At 37.2% G+C, this 16,645-nt stretch overlaps 1 protein-coding gene across 5 annotated transcripts in view; it reads left to right on the top strand.

Annotated features, from left to right (window-relative positions):
• Positions 1–10,125, top strand: part of Diaph2 (diaphanous related formin 2) — an 831,690-nt gene extending 821,565 nt beyond the window's left edge. For 2 of the 5 annotated variants that reach the window (XM_048797310.1, XM_048797302.1), the window contains one exon: positions 5,217–10,125. In XM_048797310.1, the coding sequence (XP_048653267.1) occupies positions 5,217–5,281 (65 nt within the window). In that variant the 3' untranslated portion in view covers positions 5,282–10,125. The remainder of the gene's footprint in view (positions 1–5,216) is intronic. The other 3 variants (XM_048797304.1, XM_048797303.1, XM_048797305.1) reach the window with 3 other exon arrangements.
• Positions 10,126–16,645: the final 6,520 nt, after the last annotated feature.

Raw genomic sequence — 16,645 nt, 5'->3', positions numbered from 1 at the left:
TGCACCTAATTTTTCACACCACAACAATGCCATCTACATATACGACACATGTATAGATGTAACTATGAGGATATTCATTAGTATGCTATTTATACCAGCAAGATATTGAAAGCAACTTGAATACTTAAATGCCCTGAAGTAGATAAATGGTTAACCAAATTGTGGTCTATTTATGTAAAAAAAAAAAAGAAGAAGAAGAGTATATACCATTAGAGATCATATTTGTGGGCTGGGGATGTGGCTCAAGTGGTAACGCACTCGCCTGGCGTGCCTGGGGCGCTGGGTTTGATCCTCAGCACCACATAAAAATAAAATAAAGATGTTGTATCCACCGAAAACTAAAAAGTAAATATTAAAAAATTATCTCTCTCTCTTTAAAAAAAGAGATCATATTTGTAATATAATAATCTAGAAGTTTAATGACATATAAAATTTCTGTGCTAAAATATTTAATGAAAAAGTAGAATGCCAATTTGTATAAATAGTTTGAGTTCAAGCTTTTTTAAAGACTGTATTCTGGTAACAGTGAGGAGAAAGAATCTGGTCAACTGATAGAGAAAGGTCCTCTATCAAGAGATTAGGCCCAAGCCTAATTTGGTTACCATAGGCCACTCATTTCTAGTGAGGTGAGAAACTTTAATCCAATTTAGGATCCCTAAAATCACAGAGAAAACCATAAACAGTTTTGAACACAGGGAGGGGGAATGTAAGTTCACACGATGATTTCAATATAACTGTCTAAAATAAGTTATTTTTCTCTCACTACTGTTTTGGGATACAAATAGCTACTTTAGTGAACATTTCTGGAAGCAATAACTTTCCTTGGTTTCCTTAGCCTAAGCTGCATAGACCCAGACCTTCATTTGCTATGTTTGCTGGAAACAGTGCCTACATTGAAGGTTTCTTTTACTTTGTTTTCTAGACAACTAATTTGCATTAAGATGGGATATTTTGAAATAGTGAGGTATGTACTGGGCATACACTTGGTTTAATGTTATCCTACTGTGAGGGATTAATATGTTTGATTAGGGCAACATTGATACAACTGTTTTTGAAGCAGAAGGGAAACGGTCTCTCCTTAGACAACAAGAGACAGACACCTAACTTTGAGGGGAATGAATAATGAATGTGGTCCTTTTTTATTGGAATTTTTCAGTTCCAACTTGATCTCATGCAGTGTGCAAAGACACAGCCTTGTACTTTGGCATACACTCCTTTTGTTATAGGATTAGTGACACACTCCCAGGTTACATACTGTAGGTTTGAGTCTTCTAGACTATCTCATGTTATGTAATGTGCAGGCCTTATCTGGGCTGTGCTTATTCCTCAGTTCACTTGACAAAGTTTTTAGGAAGAAGGAAATTAATGATATAGATTTAGGGATGGATCTAAAACTTAGTGACATTCAGTTATTTCATGGATGATGTGCTTTGTACATAGTTGCTGAATAAATGATTGCATGAGTGAATTCTAGAGCAATACAATAATGGGATTAATCCATTCACTTCAAAACTCAGTTGGGAAGATTTTTGAGATTAATGCCAAATCAATTTATGCTCAGGAAAGTCATAAAGCATAAAGCTTCTTCTCTTATGACAGCAGGGAAAGCCTTGGCATCAGTTTGTGCTGGTTAACCTGATATTCATAAGGTGCTGAACCATAGTTAAGATGAGCCATGTATTTTATATTCCCTTTGGATGAAAGATTTGAATATTGGTTTTGGCCATCTTTGCTCCATAGGATGCACATTTTCATATACCTATATCCTTCTTTTCAACTTCATTCTTTGATCAGATCAATCTCCACAGTATCAGAATCTGTTCACCTTCACCTGGGGCATTTCAGAGACAAGTCTTTGATGACCAAAGAGAATCTGTTAGGGTGTTCTTACCAAACTATGGTGGAGTTTTCCTCTATCTCATTGCAGTGTCCCCAACAAGTACATACAAACAAGTTCCATGCACCCCCATCTCTTTCCCTTTGATTTCCAAAATTATAAGAGGCAGATTGGGAGGAGATGCCACTACTTGTTAACAACTCCCCACCCAGTATCATTTCAGGTAAATACATGTGTTTTAACCCACTCACTTTTGGGATGAAAAGCCTCTATTTTTGTCATCGAAAGTACAGTAGCATCAATAGTGTTATAAGATGAAGACTAGTTAGAAAAGTGAATTTGGCTTATACTGGAGTTTATGGAGCTCTCAAAGTATATCACATGGGCAGCTACCTCCTACACCTGTTTCCAAAAGAGAAATGCTATCACTCTCACAATCATTGTTTGTCACCTCTGACAACAATAATATCTAACATATGTTCTCATTATTATGATGACTACTTATGAGGGCCCTTAGTATTTAATACCATAAATGTAAAAGTCATATTTCAAACAGTTCATTCAGTGATATTTCAGTCTCTCATTCAAGACGACTCCAAGCATGAAAAGTTATCATCGTTAGATTGCTAGTTACCATTAGAACGTGGACAGATGGGGGAAAAGAAAGTTTATGTATATCTAAAAGCAACAAAGCATGTGTACACTTTATGATAGCCTCTAAATTCTACATGTCTTGATTTTATACAAGTCTAAAGTATAAATATATATTTTGCAACTAAATTAATTTTAACATAAACACAGAATTGGAAACACATCAAAAGATCTAGATAGCAATTTCTGACATTGTTTCCCCCATAGAAAAAGGTTGTGGGTTAACATTTTGAAAATGTAAGTGGTGACCTTTACAGAATTGCTTCTTCATATAATTATCTCATTAACATAGGGACCTATTAGGTACCCAAAATGAAGGGGGAGAAAATCTAAAATAATTTTTCATGTGTACCAAAATCTGGATGTTTCAGTGATCTTTTTGGTGTGACTGAAAGACGTGCCTAGAACAATAGTAGAGGAGGAAAAGTTTATCTGGGGACTGGTGGTTTTAGAGGTCTCAGTCCACAGATAGCTGGCTCTGTTCCTCAGGGCTCAAAGTGAGGCAGAACAACATGGCAGAAGGGTATGGCAGAGGGAAGCAGCTCATATGATGTTCAGAAAGCAGAGAAAGGCTCCACTCACCAGATACCAAATGTATACCCCAAAGGCCATGCCCCAGGGACCCACCTCCTCTAGCTATACCCTACCTGCCTTCAGTTTCCACTCAGTAAATCCCATCAGGGGCTTAATGTATAGATTAGGTTAGGACTCAATCCTTTCTCCTCTAAAACTTGCATTGTCTCACACATGAGCTTTTGGGGACACCACATATCCAACCATAACACTGGATTGGGGTCCTGAACCAAAGTTTAGCCTGTCTTCCAAAAGCTTCAGTGTCCTTTCTTCAGTGTGCTTTCACTCCAAAGTTCATTTTCTCACACCAAATGCTACTGATAATTTGCAAGTTGATGTGAATTCTCACATCCTATCATACAATGCTGTGGGGCTAAGTTTTTAGAGGTGGTACTCATGTTGGATCCATTGAGTGGTAAGCAATGGAATGGATATTTATGGCACCAAGACACAAGCCTTTTCTCGAGCTGGCACAAAACTGTAAGCATGCTAGATCTGATGGCTTTAACACTGAACTCTTAAATGTTAGCGATGCAATGGGAACCATTGTATTGTTATCTCATTTTGAAGTATTTTCTAAGAAGCCCCAAACCAATGTGTATGCAAACCAGTGACTTCTAAGCAATAAATCCTTTATCCAGGAATGGTATCTTCACATTTTTAGCTGAATTGTGAAACATATCACAAACTAAATAATAGATTTTTTTCAATGATATCATCAAAAGGATATCCCAATAATCCATCATTCAGATATATCTCTGAGTGGAGAAAATGACTTTTGTTTTCTCACCTCTCTGAGATATAGTTGCATTATGAAGCTCTGGGTGGGCTTTAAGCTTATGGATAGTTGGCTCAATGCATTCACAAGGAGCATTAATGAGGTGAGGATCATGGGGGCCAGTTAGGTTTACTCTGGGTATTGATCAAAAACTCCAGGAATCAGTCAAGAGGTGCTAGCACAGATGAGAAAGGCACTATGGCCAACCCTCAGCACTTTTCAGTCCTTCCTTCCCATGTAACAGGCAGGATATATTGGTTGGGTATCACCATCTCAGGGAAGAAATGAGTAGCAGCTTGGGAGGCCCCAACATGTACTTCTGGACAAAGCTGACCTGACATTTAGGTATTAACTTTGCATTATAATCCCCCATCACACCATTGATTTGCTGTGTAACCTCCATCACTAAAGCAGAGATAATAGGATAGAATGAAATGGGCTTACCTCCCGGGGATGTTGTGTGAATTAGCAAATTAACGAGTGGAAAGTGTTAGCATTTATGTAAGTGTTGGTGCTTGTCATTATTTCTAGGGACCCAGTCTCATTCTAAATGGAGAATCTAAGTATATTATGCTTTTGTCAAAAAGGGATTTTCACCCACATCAATTGCATTTAAGCTGAGCATAAAACAGAGGTGATAATAACATAGCAGTGATCATCACAAAGCAGAGCTGTAAACCTTTTTTCTATTAAAATGAAAAACTATTTTCAGCAACTTTCAATGCTTTTAAACTTTGCTTTCCAAGCTTTGTGCCAACAGTCATCTTTACAGTGATTATTCTTCCTGTGATGCGTAAGAGGAATGGGACCTATTCTAGGTCCCATTCATTATTCATTCCCATAATGACTATATAATGTATTGAATTTGTTTACATCATACAATCAGGCCAACTCGGTAGCCGGTTTGATTGCCACATATTGCAATCATTGTGAAAAATAAAAACTCTTTTCTGCTCTGCCCACGCTGGTGTCCTCTAGAGGTAGCCAACATACAAATTGAAAACTCATAGGGAATTGAAGTGCTTTCCAACAAAAGGCACTGTACATAGATCCTTTCAATTTAACATTTTTACCAAGGAATTTTGTTGTCGCCTGCTATTTCCAAGGGGACTGTGCTTGAGAGAATTCTTCCATTTCTTTTATCACTCTGACTTTGCTTACCAAGAAAAGTAATTTATTGCTGATTGTAGAACTCTTGAACTCAGCCTGGCAGCTGCAGCATGAACTCCTCAGATCTGGGCTCCTTGTTGCCTATTTACATATTCATTTGAAGTGATTTTTCAGTACTGTTTGAAAACCTCTCTCAACCCGGTATCATGTAATAGCCAAGATCTAAGGCTCACCATGTTTTTGGTTCTTTTTCTCTTTGTCTTACAGATAACAGACGGGTACCTTTGGAAAGGTCACGCTCTCGCCACAATGGAGCTATCTCATCTAAGTGATTCCTGATGCCAAAGAATATGAAAAATATTTAAGTAAACAAAATCATATGTTTTCAGAAGAACAAAACATGCATTCAAGGGTCAGAGTGGATATAAGTGTATTTCTGCAAAGGTCAAGCTAAACTGGATGAATTGATGTGCATTTGTAGAACTATCACTAGACTCCTCCCACAATACCTATGTGACAGCTCACAGGACTAGAAATATTTGTTCCACTTTAGCGTAAAAATGTCTGTTCTTTGTTGTTGTGTGACCTGACTCTGAAGAGGGAATTGTAAAAAATTGAAGAGTTTTGAGACTTTCAAATATTTAAAATCCTAAATTTCTAGGTCACTCCCACTAAAAGAAAAAGAAGAAGAAAAAAAGAATAGACAGATCTATTCACTGTCTGCTTCCAATTTAATAGATAGCAAAGGAAAAGGCCAAGACAAAATGTGCATGCTAATGATTTGGAAAGGTGCTAATATTGCACACAGTGTAAGAGAAGCCATTTTGAAAACTCAAAAAAGTATAGCTCCATGTCAGTCAAGTTATTTAGAATCTTATCTCAAGTGAAAGCTGATGGATTCATCTGCTTTGGCTGAAATTAAATTTATCATTAGTCTAGTGTTTCAGCATGATATTGCAAGCACACATCATTGCTAAAAATAAACCAAAGTTTAACAGAATCAGTTAGGGAAAATGACTTCAACTTTATTTAAAGAGGTATTTTCTAATATGCATAGATGTCTACTTTATACAAGTACTTTATATGACTATTTTTTGAGAAAAACTCCACATTTTAATGTTTGTGCTAGGGATGTACCTGAAAGTTCTATTATCTTTATTTAGATTTTAAAGGCAAATATTGATTCATATTTGTGGTTTATTTCTTCTCTCTATTGCTTCTTTCTCCCTTGACCCCCTTGAAGGCAGGGAATGGAGTTCTAGAAGACCTGGGAGGAAAGAGATTTCTTTCTATAAAAGGCAGCAGAAAACTGTGTGAAAGGTCAACTGTTCTATCTTCCTTTCTACTCCCCTTTCCAATTCTGTTTTGGTGGTCTGAAGAAGAAAAAAGAAATTCTATATATGTATATGTATATACATGTGTGTATATATTTGTATCTCTTGCTGCAGTAATTGCACATCCCAGTAACTAAGTGAACTTCTCAGTCATCATCATACTTACCTTATATTAACAAATTTAAATGTTGCTGCCACAACAACTCTGGGGAAAAAAACAAGGTCTATGTTTTTCTCAAATAGATGAAAGTTAAAGTAATACTTAACTTATCTGTTATTTTATGATATGCATTGAAATAATTGGTGTAACTTCTCTGGAGTGCAATTTGAAGACCAATTCATGCAGATGATTGTGATTACTGTAAAAGAGTTATTATATGTATATTTCTTATGTAGAAAGTCCTATTTCTATTCCTCCACTGCACATGATAGAGAAAGAACAAATGACTGGCCTGGCAAGTCACCATCTGAGATAAGTGACCAGTAGCTCACAGAATTCTTTATATAGATGTATAATAATTTACATGGTTGCCTTGTCCTCCAGTGCATTCTGGCTTGAGTATTATACTTCAAAATTCTCTGAAAGCTGCTATAATAGAGAAATCAAAGTCACAACATCTGAGATTTTTTCCACATTTTCCTGACTGAAAACACACATGTGCACACATAAACATGTTTGAGGACACATCTGTTTTCACACACTATTTTTAACAACAGCAAAAGTTTAGGTCCTACTAATTTAGGTAAATAACTAATGTGTGCATTTTTGGCTTTGCAAAGATTTTTTTCTGAAATTTTCATGGTATCACTTCTTTGAGTCTTTTGACTATAGAAAAAATTATTATGAAGTGTCAACCTTGACTAAATTTTGGAGACATTTGCCATGCCATATTATCAAATTTTTCAAGGTAGAAATAGTGATGTGTATTGCCTTTTCCAGATGCAAACTTGCCTTATTTTCTAGTTTGTGAACAAGAATGAATGAAGTGCTATTCTTGATAAGTTATATATTTGTATTTATAGCAATCCACATGCTTTCACAAACATTAAAAAAAAACCTTTCAGGGTCCAATAATTAAGTTAAAAGATTTACTTATCAGGTTTATAATGGTCCTGTTTTAGCCACTTGCATTTTTTATTTAGATTGAAAAGTACATAGTGACATTTTAGTATAAAACCAAATTATACTAAAATCTTTTGTTTCTTACTACCACACAGGAGAAGCACCAATTATGCAGATTTTTTTCAGAATCTTAAAAAAATAGAAAACACATAAAATGTTAACTAATTATATTTGTTTCCTTTGGCTGCTATAATAAATGACCACAAATTTGGTGCCTTAAAACAACAGAAATTGATTCTCTCATTGTTCTGAAATCTAGGGGTTCACAGGGTCATGCTCCCTCCAGAGGTTCTAGAGAATCCTTTCTTGTCTCTTCCAGCTTCTGATGGCTATTGACGTTCCTTGGCTCATGGCCACATTTCCACTCATCTTTGCAGCACCTTTTGTCTGTGTACCTAATCTCCCTCTGCCAGGATAATCTCTTCATCTCAAGAACTTTAAGTTAATTACATCTCTAAAACCCCTTTTCCAAATAAGGGAACATCTAGAGGTTCTGCCCTCTGTCCCCCACCCAAAATTGATGTCTTTCTCATGTGTAAAATATATTCACCCTATTCCAACATTCCTAAGTCTCAGCTGATTACAGTTTCAACTCTAAATAATTACAAATGTTCCTATTCCAGAAGGAGATAATGGAAAAGGGAGTCAGTCACCTGTCTTAATCATTTTCAAAAACTAACTAAATTCCCTTTAGGATTCAAGGCCTAGCAACAGTCCTCTCTGTCTCAGTGCCCCACCCTTTGGGTCTGAAGTTCTCCCCTCTTGGACCATGAACTGGGCCTCTGCCTCTGTGCCCATGGGTCACAATTCTGACTCTCCCCTCATTCTTGGCCCTCCAACTTTGCAGTTGCAGCTTTTACCTTGGTGCCATCCTCCTTTTATCTTGAAAATTGGCACATGTTTGTAGCTGAATAGTTTATATTTTCCTGTTTTTCTGCCTGTAGAATATTGTTAGTCTGACAGCCTTCTCTAATTTTGTCCTGTCTCTGCCCCTTGCAGGCCAAGCAAAGACGTTTCTGCTGATATAGCATTCTCAAAAACTTGGTAGAGCTCCCATATATCATGTTGATTCACACAATTAGAAAAGAGGGCCCTATTACATATCTTTCCTGGATAACTTTCTCTCTATTTCTGGTTTCTGCTGAGATGGTTGAGTAAATCCATGACTCAATGCCTGATCTCTTTAGCACAGGCAAAGAATATCCAGCCACATCCTTAGCCTTGGCCCTATCTTCAGAGTACACTTTCCTAATATTAAATCTCCTAACTTTAGCCTCTTTTACATTCTGAATAGGCTTGGAATCTCTTAACTCATCAACTACTGGTTCTTTTCCCACTTAACAGTCTTTCCTCCATTTTTCTTCCCTATTTTACTCTAGGCAGAGAAGAAACTATGCCATACCTCTAATGCTTCAATTACAACTCTCCTCAACCAAATATCCTAGTTTGTCACATGTTCCCCTTGCCACACAACTTTAGGTGGCAATTCATATAGGCTTTTTGCCAATATAGAACGAGCATTGCCTTGCTTACAATATCCAATAAAATGATCTTCATTTCATTGCAGGCCCTCACCAAAAATGCCTTTTAACACTCATATTTCCATCAATGGTCCAGTCTATGCTTTTTCTATCACATGCATCAAAATTCTTCCAGTCTATGCCCATTATTCAATTTCAAGGCCACTTTCACATTTTAAGATATTTGTTACAGCAATAGCCCATTTGCCTGTACTGATACCTGTATTAGATTTTTGTGGCTGCTATAACAAATTACCCCAAACATAGTGGTTTAAAATAGTATTCTCTTCCTGTTTTAGAGGCCAATGTCCAAAATTGAGTTATGTTCACTGTGGGAGAAATATGTTCCTTGCATCTTCTCATTTTTTGTGTCTGTTATCATTCCTTGGCTGCATCTCTTTCTGCTCTTTCTCCACATCATCTTCCCTTTAGTGCATCTAATCTACCTCTGCCTCTCTTGTATTAGGACATTTATAATGGAATTTGGGGCCATTCAGATTACCCATGATAATCTTATCTCTAAATCCTTAATTTAATCATATCATCCAAATTTAATTACATTTTCCAAACAAGCTAATTCACAGATTATAGGGATTAGGATGTGAACATATCCTCCTTTTTTGGAGGGGGCACCATTCAGCCACTACATTAGTCACTTACACTTTTAAAAATATATCTTTGGTGCTTGAGACAAATTTAAGGTTTTCTCTAAAAGCTATTATCTGTACAGGCTACTGCATGCTTTGTTAAGTGGACAAAGTGGTTATTCTAAACTTTGGTTGATACTTTAGCTAATATGGCCAATTAGCTTGAAAAAAAATGGATCTCAACTCTGTGCTTGAGTGTATCTCTTCTGCCCCTTTTTTAAGAAGTCTTTGACCAAATGTCTTCTATGATTCATAATGCAGACACAAAACTACCTCTGATACAGAAGAGTTCCTTACACGCTTATTTTAGATATTGTGAATCCCTCAGCTGATGGGAGAGGTGAAAGCAAAGACAACATTAAATGAGTATTGAGGGAGATTGTGTCCATACCAAGCCACCATGAAGAACCATTTCAGTAGCAGTAAACTGTGCATTTGTGCTCTCATTTTGCCTCAGAATAAATGTCTGTATCTATGCAGGACCATGAATGACTTGCAATCTTTATGTAATGCCTACTTTACTTATTCAATAAAGTTAAGATAAACATTAAATGTTGTGTTGCCTATGATAATTTAATTAAGGCTGAATGAAAAGACATGAGCTCTGGAGTGTCAAGAAAGATGTAAGAACATTCTGTGAGAATCTATGACTGAACAGAAGTCCAAGAGTTGTTTTTATAAGTGCCTGAATGGTGGAGATCACAGGATCATATTCAAAGACTCACATACACTTGCAGGGATCATAAGGTTTCCTTTTAGTATTCTTTAGAGGTGTTTGTACAACCAAAAAGTCTAGAAAAGTCAGAAGGGTGATTTACATGCTCCAGAGAAGCTGTTTCTATAGATTTTTTTTTTTTGTCAAGTATGGCACTAAAGCAAATGGGCTTCAAATACTCAGAGGGGTAAATATCTGGAGAAATTAATTGAGGATTATGGGTTATTATTCTCTGGAGGACTTTGAAAAGAATCTTTCATCATGGGTGGGCTAGCTTGAAGAAGAAGGGTGTAATAACCAGGTCTGTAAATGACATGATCCAAAACCTGGCAACCCATTGTTTCCCTTGGAATGATTTGCTCCAGCAATCAAATACATCAGATTTTTCTCCTCACTGAAACCCAAACAGGCAATTTTTTAATAGAGAGTATGAAAACCATGATATACCCATAACTAGGGGAGTTGGAGCTTGATGCCAAGAGTTCAAGGGGAAAATGGAAATATGAAAATTGATATATATGCAATGCATATAACATGCTATATAGTTTTGATTATAATAAAAAGAAAGCTATAGCCAAAGACCTCATTTAGAGACTGAATTTCCTTAGATGTCTAGAGTTCCAATAGCCACAAATAAAACATTATTACAGTGAGTGAACATTGCAGAGGAAACAACTTGCAAATACACAAATTATGCAAATCATAGCTTTGTTCCTACTTCTTAGAAATTAACCAGAGTTTGAACTTTAGCCATGATGATACTATATCTTGGCTAATACAGGCTTGGGTAATATTTTCATCTGTATCTTGGCAAATTGAGGTCCAGCCAATATTTTTACCTTTTAATGTTTATGAACTATCATTAATTATAATAATAATAAATAACATGAAACCTTCAACTTCTCTGCCTTACTAAAGCCTCTCCCACTCTCATCTCCCAGTGTGACTATTCTAATCACTAAGTGTCTATTCAGTGGAAACTACTGTTTTCGGAGGCCTGTGGTATTTCTAAAAAAAAAAAAAAAATCACCGTTAGTTTCAAGAGGTAGAGTGGGACACAAGTATCAATGTTGACTTTTTGGAGGGAATGGCATAAGAACTGAAATTGAAAAGGTAAGTAGATTTGGATATTTGATAATTGTATTCAGCCAGTCCATATTTATTATGTGCCTACTTGTGCCACATACAGTGCTACACTGTGAGAATATAACACTGAACCTGATAGATGTGGTCCCTGTCCTCATGGAACTTCAGTGTTTCTTAGGAGGGAAGCCATAAAGAGAGGTATAAACATGGAACTTCTTGGTGCATATACAGGGAAAGTTGAACAATTTGGTTTAACTAAAGTGTAAGATCCCTCCTAGGTTCATGTATGATTGAACAAATGGTGCATTTCCACATCATGTACAACCAGAGAATTAAATGTTGTACTCCATTTGTGTATGATGAGTTAAAATACATTCTGCTGTCATGTACAACTAAATAGAACAAATAAAAAATAATAAAAAAGTGTAAGATCCATGAAAAGCAGTGGTGGTTGCATGATTAGCACTTGATTCTATAACAGGGAAAATAAAGGATTTTGTGCAAAGAAATTATATGAAGGACTTAAGAAGGCCCTGTGTAGGACATATAGAGAAAGAGGAGGACACAGAAGGCCAATTTGGGGGGAAAAGCAGTGCAATAATACTTTTGAGAAAGAAGGTTTACATTATGGTAGCATCAAAGGGACAGATCCTGGTGAAATCTAAAGAACTGGCAACCAATTGGATGTTGAGGGCCTGGGGGAAAGGAGGAGTCAAATCTGACAACAAGGTTTCAGACTGGAATGACTGATGAGCTACCTTAATAGAACAACTGAATACAAGACTACCTTATCCTTTCCAAGGTGCCATAAATATGCACAGCTGCAATTCTGACACTTGGTATGATCCTATTATCTATACAGTTTGAATGGCTCATACAAGTCTTATGTACAAGTAGCAGCAAATCATGGAGACATAGAGCAGACAAGAGAACATGATTTCTGCTCAAGAATTTATTCAGTATTATTATAGTGATTATGGTAATGAGAATAAGGGTAAGTTCTCTAGGTTGCTTTCGTTCTCTGTCCTTCTCTTTTTTTCCCCTTTGTTTTTAATAATGCTGAAAGCCAAGGCAGGGGAGGAAGAATGGCTGTTCAAAGAAAGAAAAACTCTGACAAAGACTGAGTGGACATTAAAATGCCCTGACTCAGTTTTGGTCTAATACTGACAGGAAAGAAAGGCATTTAGGTGATGAAGTATAATTCATAGGAAAAGCTTTAATTAGTTGATAGCTAGGTCTTCTTAAGTGTCTGGTTAATATTTTAAGCTGTACATTTAAGAGGTCCTTGAATAATTATTACTCTAAAAGAACAGCAAATTCTCCCATTTTTCCATTTTCCTGGAAATCTCTCAGATTTCTAAACTATGCCCAAGTCTTTTTAGGCTAAATACCTTTCTACTCAAAAAACCATAAGGCTTCTCTTCCCATCAAATGTTGGATCATGTGACAGTGAATAGCTTGATTTTAGGTAATATTTTGTTCTGGAATGGAACCTGTTTCTCAATCTGTTCTACCTTCCTCACCCCCCAATATCTTGTGTTATTTTCCTACAAAACCCCAAGTAGCATAAGAAATAAATTTAAAACACTTTGAAAACCTATAGCATATAAGAACACAGTGGTCTAGACTTTTGACAAAAATCAAGTAATGAAGTATTTTACCTGGCTGACCAAACTGATAGCACTTGGAGTGGCACTTGGAGGGAGGAGGAGAAGGGAAATTAAAGGAGTCATGTACCAAGTTCTCCTAGCAGAATTCAGTAAAATGATAAAAATGAGAGCACCTTACAGATGTCCATGAGTTTTTGACTCCAGAGCATCTGTGATAAAAAGCGGACTTACTGTGTGACCTTATATTGTATACTCTGTATTTCTGAAAAGGACTTCGACTTTTCAGGTCCATTATTCCATTGTCTCATTTCCTCTCAGTCAACAAACTTCCTCAAGTTTCCACTATCCTATCAAATAACAACCTTCCTGTGAATTTCTCCTTCAAGGCCACCAATAGCCACCTAAATGCCAAATCTCATGAATTATCCTGATTACTCTTCCCCATATCATCTACCAAGTTCATTAAGCCCTCAATTCCCTACCTCTCAGGAAACTATACAGTCACCTTTCTTAGTGGTTGTCTTCACATGACCCGTAATATAAGGATTATCCCTAATTGTATTTGTATTTGTATTTATATTTATATTTATATTTGTATTTGTCCCACTCATGGTCATCTTAGTTCCATTCATGGCTTTGACAATTTCTTTCATGCAGATAACTCTCAGTTCCCTCCATTACCCCAGAACCACCTTCCCACTGAAAACAATAGTGAGCACACTAAATATTCCTGTTTTCTGTCAGCTTTTTTGTCACTGTGACCAACAAAAGAGAGAAGAACAATGTAAAGGAGGGAACCTTTATTTTGGCCCATGGTTTCAGAGGTCTCAGTTCATAAGTAGTCTCTTCCATAACTCTAGGACCAAGGTGAGGCAGCACATCATGGTGGAAGGGCATGGTAGAGGAGTGCTGCTCAGGACATGGCAATAAGGAAGCAGAGAGAGCTCCACTCACCAGGGATAAAATGTAAGCCCCAAAGGCATGCTCCCAGTGACCCACCCTTCTAGCCACTCCCTACCTGTGTACAGTTACCATCCAGTTAACCTATATCAGTGCATCAATCCAGTGATTATGTTAAGGCTATCATTATCTGATTATCTCACCTCAGAATTTTTTTGTGTTGTCTCACACATGAGCTTTTGGTACACACCTCATATCTAAACCATAACAACTCCATATCTTACCAATCAAATAGGTTCTTTCCAGCAAACTTACTTTTTTTTCTATCCATATTATTTGTCTTATCATTAATAGTAGCCCTTTACTAATTTCCAAGTCTGGAAACTACTGATGGAAGTTAGTCTCCCTGTTTTAGTCTTACCTCTTCAACCCATCCTTCACATTGTTACAGACTTCACCTCAAGCTGTCTTTCTCTGCCCTTTTCAAAAATCGTTGTTTCCCTTAACAAAACTACTGTGGCCATCAAATGTCTCAGGAGCAGATTCAAACATAACTTTCAAGCCTCTCTTACTCCATCAGTCCAGCCATGCTGCACTGGGTTTATCATGTGTGCATAGCAATGATAAACATATGATTACTTCCTTGAATGTCCACATACCTTCATGCCATGATACACACATGCAGTTCACTGGACTGATATGGCCTCACAGCCCAACCTTACTTTTTTTCCTCCTATTAATCCTTCAAGGACCAACACTGCCGTTTGTAGCCTTACTTAATTTTCCTTCCCCCATCAAATAATAAATTGTGCTACTATGCTCCCACAGCAATTTGCTCATACCTCTATTATGGTCTTTATTTCATTCTGCCTTCTACCAGAGTTAGTTTTCTGTGTCCTTGACTAAATTGTAAGTTCCTTGATGGTCATAACTGTCTCATTCATCTCTGGGCCTTTACACAAAGCAATTGCTCAATGAATTAATGTGTAGTGTCAACTCTCAGGGAATTAAACAAATGAAAAGGAATGTTTGGTACAGGTAATAGAAAATCATAGCTAATTTCCACATTCAGGTGAGAGCATAGCCTTCATCACTATCTTGGGAACTGAGGACTTGCCTAAGGTCCATGATGTGGACAAGCTCCCCAAACTGTGAATGGCTGGAAGTTGACTGTAGAGGAGTACATTCAGTGGCTGATGACTGATTGAAGACAAGGAGGAAGTTCTTTCCTCCAAGGTCAAGTTTTTAACAAGTGTCTGCAGTGTACACTGAGGGATTTGGCTGTATTCCAATTATGCTAATATGTTTTATATATGGGCCTCCAGCATCCAGGAACCACCTCCCTAAACAATTTAATAAGTGTAAATATCAAGACAGAGTTGTAAATGTGGAACTTATTTGTAATGTACCAACCTTGTTATTATCAAATGTCATGGGGTATAAGTCATGGCAATTATGCTGCCTGCTTTTTATTACATTTATTTTACTTCTTAAAAGTGCAGTATATCCCCATAAGCTTGCCCTATTCTCCTCTGCCTGACAAACCTCACCTGGCTGTGTGTTCTGGAGTCACAGAAGGCAAGAACTTTAGGGTCACAGGATTAATGGGCATCCTGTAAGAAAGGGACCTCCTGGTTCATTGACTCTACCCACTGATGCTATACCTCTACTTTAGGCCTCACTGAATGTGTCACCAATTCAAGGGTGATACCTTGTGGGTTTTTCTATGAACGACATTTCATTATCTAACTCAGAATTGTTCCTTCCCCTTTCCTCCTGCCAGTGAGTGTGTGAATGTATGTGTGGCCCTGTCACAGAGAAGTTGGCCATTTTGCAAAAAGTCTTCAACCCCTTGATTGCCAGCTTGGCACAATATACTCTAGAGCCACATCTTAAGTGGTCTAATTGGCAGGTGAAAGTGAGGGAAAGAACACCTGATTTTTCTTATTTGGACCAAAAACATGTCAATTATACCCAGCCCTTAATTCCTATTTCATAGTCCTTTTCTCCTCCCTGCTTCTCACTAAACTGCATCAACCACTGAGAAGGGGAAAGGCAGGTGAATCTCTTATTCCATATAACTAAACACTATAGCAATGGTCTTCTTTCAGTCAAGTCTTTCTAGTCCAGCTGTAAGCTTCACCAGGCTTCCGGGAATCATGCAGGAAACCTTCCAGACCACAGAAGTCTATTGGAAGTAGATGTTTTTAAGGATTTTGAAAAGTGTACTGCTTTTGAAGTTTCCTTCTCAGAGAATGTCTGAAAAGAAAAAAAAATAGTAGTTCATCCTTATACTCAGGTTGTACTTTAAGAGACTTATTTCCTCTATTGGCAGTACCCTCCTCCCTTTTTTTGGTTTAGGATCCAACAACAATGTTAGCAATAAACTATTCACCTGTTCATCATTCATTCCACAAATATTTCACTAAGCATCTACTGTAAGGAATATACAAAATAATCTCAAGAATGAGAACATTTTGTGTATTAAAATGCCATATAAACACTAATCATTATTAAAAGTATCTTAACTGAATTACACCTCTAGGAAGATCCCCAAATCTGTCTTTCATACCCTCAGTCACATTTTGGTCAACCACCTCAAGCTCACCATGTCAGGAATAAAAATTAGCTGGGCACAGTGGTGCACACCTGTAATTCCAGCAGCTCTGGAGGCTGAGGCAGGAGGATTGTGAGTTCAAAGCCAGCCTCAGCAACCTAGTGAGGCTGTAAGCAACTCAGTGAGACCCTATCTTTAAATAAA

This window comes from Marmota marmota, unplaced genomic scaffold, assembly GCF_001458135.2.
Source record: "Marmota marmota marmota unplaced genomic scaffold, marMar, whole genome shotgun sequence".
NCBI classification, from domain to species: Eukaryota; Metazoa; Chordata; class Mammalia; order Rodentia; family Sciuridae; genus Marmota; species Marmota marmota.
Note: the sequence above shows the minus strand (reverse complement) of the source record. Positions and strands in the feature narration are given on the sequence as shown.